The 2,319-nt window shown below is 34.0% G+C and overlaps 1 protein-coding gene across 2 annotated transcripts in view; it reads right to left on the bottom strand.

The window, feature by feature from the left end:
- Positions 1-292: 292 nt before the first annotated feature.
- COMMD2 (COMM domain containing 2) overlaps positions 293-2,319 on the bottom strand; it is a 12,124-nt gene continuing 10,097 nt past the window's right edge. For both annotated transcript variants that reach the window (XM_003802197.3, XM_023508273.1), the window contains exon 5: positions 293-912. In XM_003802197.3, coding sequence (XP_003802245.1) covers positions 715-912 — 198 coding nt within the window. In that variant the 3' untranslated portion in view covers positions 293-714. The remainder of the gene's footprint in view (positions 913-2,319) is intronic.

The raw sequence follows: 2,319 nt of genomic DNA, 5'->3' as shown, positions 1-2,319 counted from the left end.
TTAAGAATTGATATTACTCCTGCATTCAGTAATGTAGATAATAAATACTTATTATCTTCACATACAAAGAAAAATGAATAAACTGCCTATAATAACAAAGCATTTAAAAAATGATATTTACTCTCAGTACATAGAAAGGAGGCTGAGAGGTTTATTTATTCTGTGGCAATATTGTGGAATTATTATTATTATTATTATAGTCTCACCATGTTGCCCAAGTTGAACTCAAGCTTCTGGACTCAAGTAATCCTCCAGCCTCAGCCCCCTGAGTAGCTGGGACTATTGTAGGATGCTTTTAAAAGTGAAATATATTGAAGCGTTTAGAAAACTGTGCATAGTAATAGCATTATACTGTGAATTTTATTTTCATTAATAAGGAGGCAAATAATAAAGTTAAGCAGTCAAAAGAAGTATCAAAAACTGGACATTCGTATATACAGAAGAAGAGCATAGATTCATTTCTACTTCATTCAATTCTCTATACACATTTGAAATATAAAATACATCTTAATTTGCCAATTTGACCGCATTTAGCACCAAGAAAGAAACATTTATGTTAGCTTCTGATCATGACATCAACATCCTAGAATAAAAAAGGAAATTTAATGGACTCTAGATGAATTATTGTCATCAATAAAAAATTAACTTTGAAAAGTAACTGCTGTACATCATCAATCATAAATGGTTCAAAGGGATTAAAAGCTTAAAACTGTACTACTTGATGTTGCGGACAACTCTCCTGCAGTGGTTTGTTTTCATCTCTTCCAATGCTTGTTCCAGTTGTTGAACCAAATGGAGCAGGGTGGCTGGGTCCGTCTGCAGGACATTCGTATTTTGACTTCCATTGTGATTAAGATGTAGCTTAATAGTCACTGCTGGTTTAATCTGTTGCCTGAGACTTCTGCTTGCAAGCTTGATTTTACATAGAAAAGAGCACAATAACTATTTAATAGTCATGCTGAATATGTAATATTTATAATTGGCTTAAAGCATATACAAAAATTAAATTTCAGATGAATTACAGACTTCAAAAGGAACACCAAAAGTAAACTTTAAAACTTTTGGAGAAGAAAAAAATGAGAATATATATGAAAACTTACAGTATGGAAATTTTCTTAAACGTGGATTATTATTTTTTTTGAGACAGAGTCTCATTTTGTCTCCCTCAGTAGAGTGCTGTGGTAGCACAGCTCACAGCAACTCCAACTCTTGGGCTTAGGCGATCCTCTTGCCTCAGCCTCCCAAGTAGCTGGGACTACAGGCGCTCACCATAATTTTGTTGCAGTTTGGCTGGGGCCAGGTTCAAACCTGCCACCCTCGGTATATGGGGCTGGCACCCTGCCCACTGAGCCACCGGTGCCGTCCATTAAACATGGATATTTTGTAATACATATTTAACTAAAAAAATTTGTATCCAGAATGTATGATGAACTAATCTGATTTAATAAAACCCAAGAGAAAAATGTACAGAAAATCTGAATAAGCTCTTTACAAAAGAGGACAAATGGATAAATGCAGGATAATATGTTCAACTTTATTAGACATCAGGAAAATGGCCAACTAAAATGACATGAAATACTATTTCACATATATGAGATTAACAAAAATTATAACTCTGTCCATAGAAAGCATCGCAAGTGACAGCAACGGGAACTCTTATCCATTGCGGGTCAAACTGGTGACAAAATCACTTTGGAAAACAGCATGCATTACCAGCAATTCCACTCTTAGGTACACACCTTCAACACTTACACATACACTTATTCACAATAACATGTGTCCAAGAAATACAAATTAGAAGCATCTCAAATACTACCTAACACCACAATGAATTACCTGAGAAAAATCATACAATGAATTACTTACTAAGTGGCAATGCAAAGAAATGAACTACAGCAACATGAATTATCATAGAAAAAAATAAAATAAAATGTTAAAAGCAAGTCACAGAATACTTACAAATTAAAAAAAATAAGTTTAGTGATAAAATATATGATAAAATCTATAAATAAAAGATTGACAGAAAATTCAGAATAATCATTTCCTATAGGAAAGGGTTATAAGTGGGGGAAGGTCAGGTGTTTCAAAGGTACTGGCTTTGTTTTATTCATTAAGGTTGATGGTGGGTAAGGTGGCATTTGTTTTGTATTCTTTAAACTAAAAATCTATAACCTTTTGTTTGTAGGATACATTTATAATTAAAAAAAATAAAGGCCAGGCGTGGTGGTTCACGCTTGTAATCCTAGCACTCTGGGAGGCTGAGGTAGGTTTGAGACCAGACTGAGCCAGAGCAAGACCTTAACTCTAAAAATAGCTGTG

Source organism: Otolemur garnettii, unplaced genomic scaffold, assembly GCF_000181295.1.
Source record: "Otolemur garnettii isolate 467f Iridium unplaced genomic scaffold, OtoGar3 scaffold00236, whole genome shotgun sequence".
NCBI lineage: Eukaryota > Metazoa > Chordata > Mammalia > Primates > Galagidae > Otolemur > Otolemur garnettii.
The sequence above is the reverse complement of the archived record's forward strand: the minus strand, read 5'-3'. Positions and strand labels throughout refer to the sequence as shown.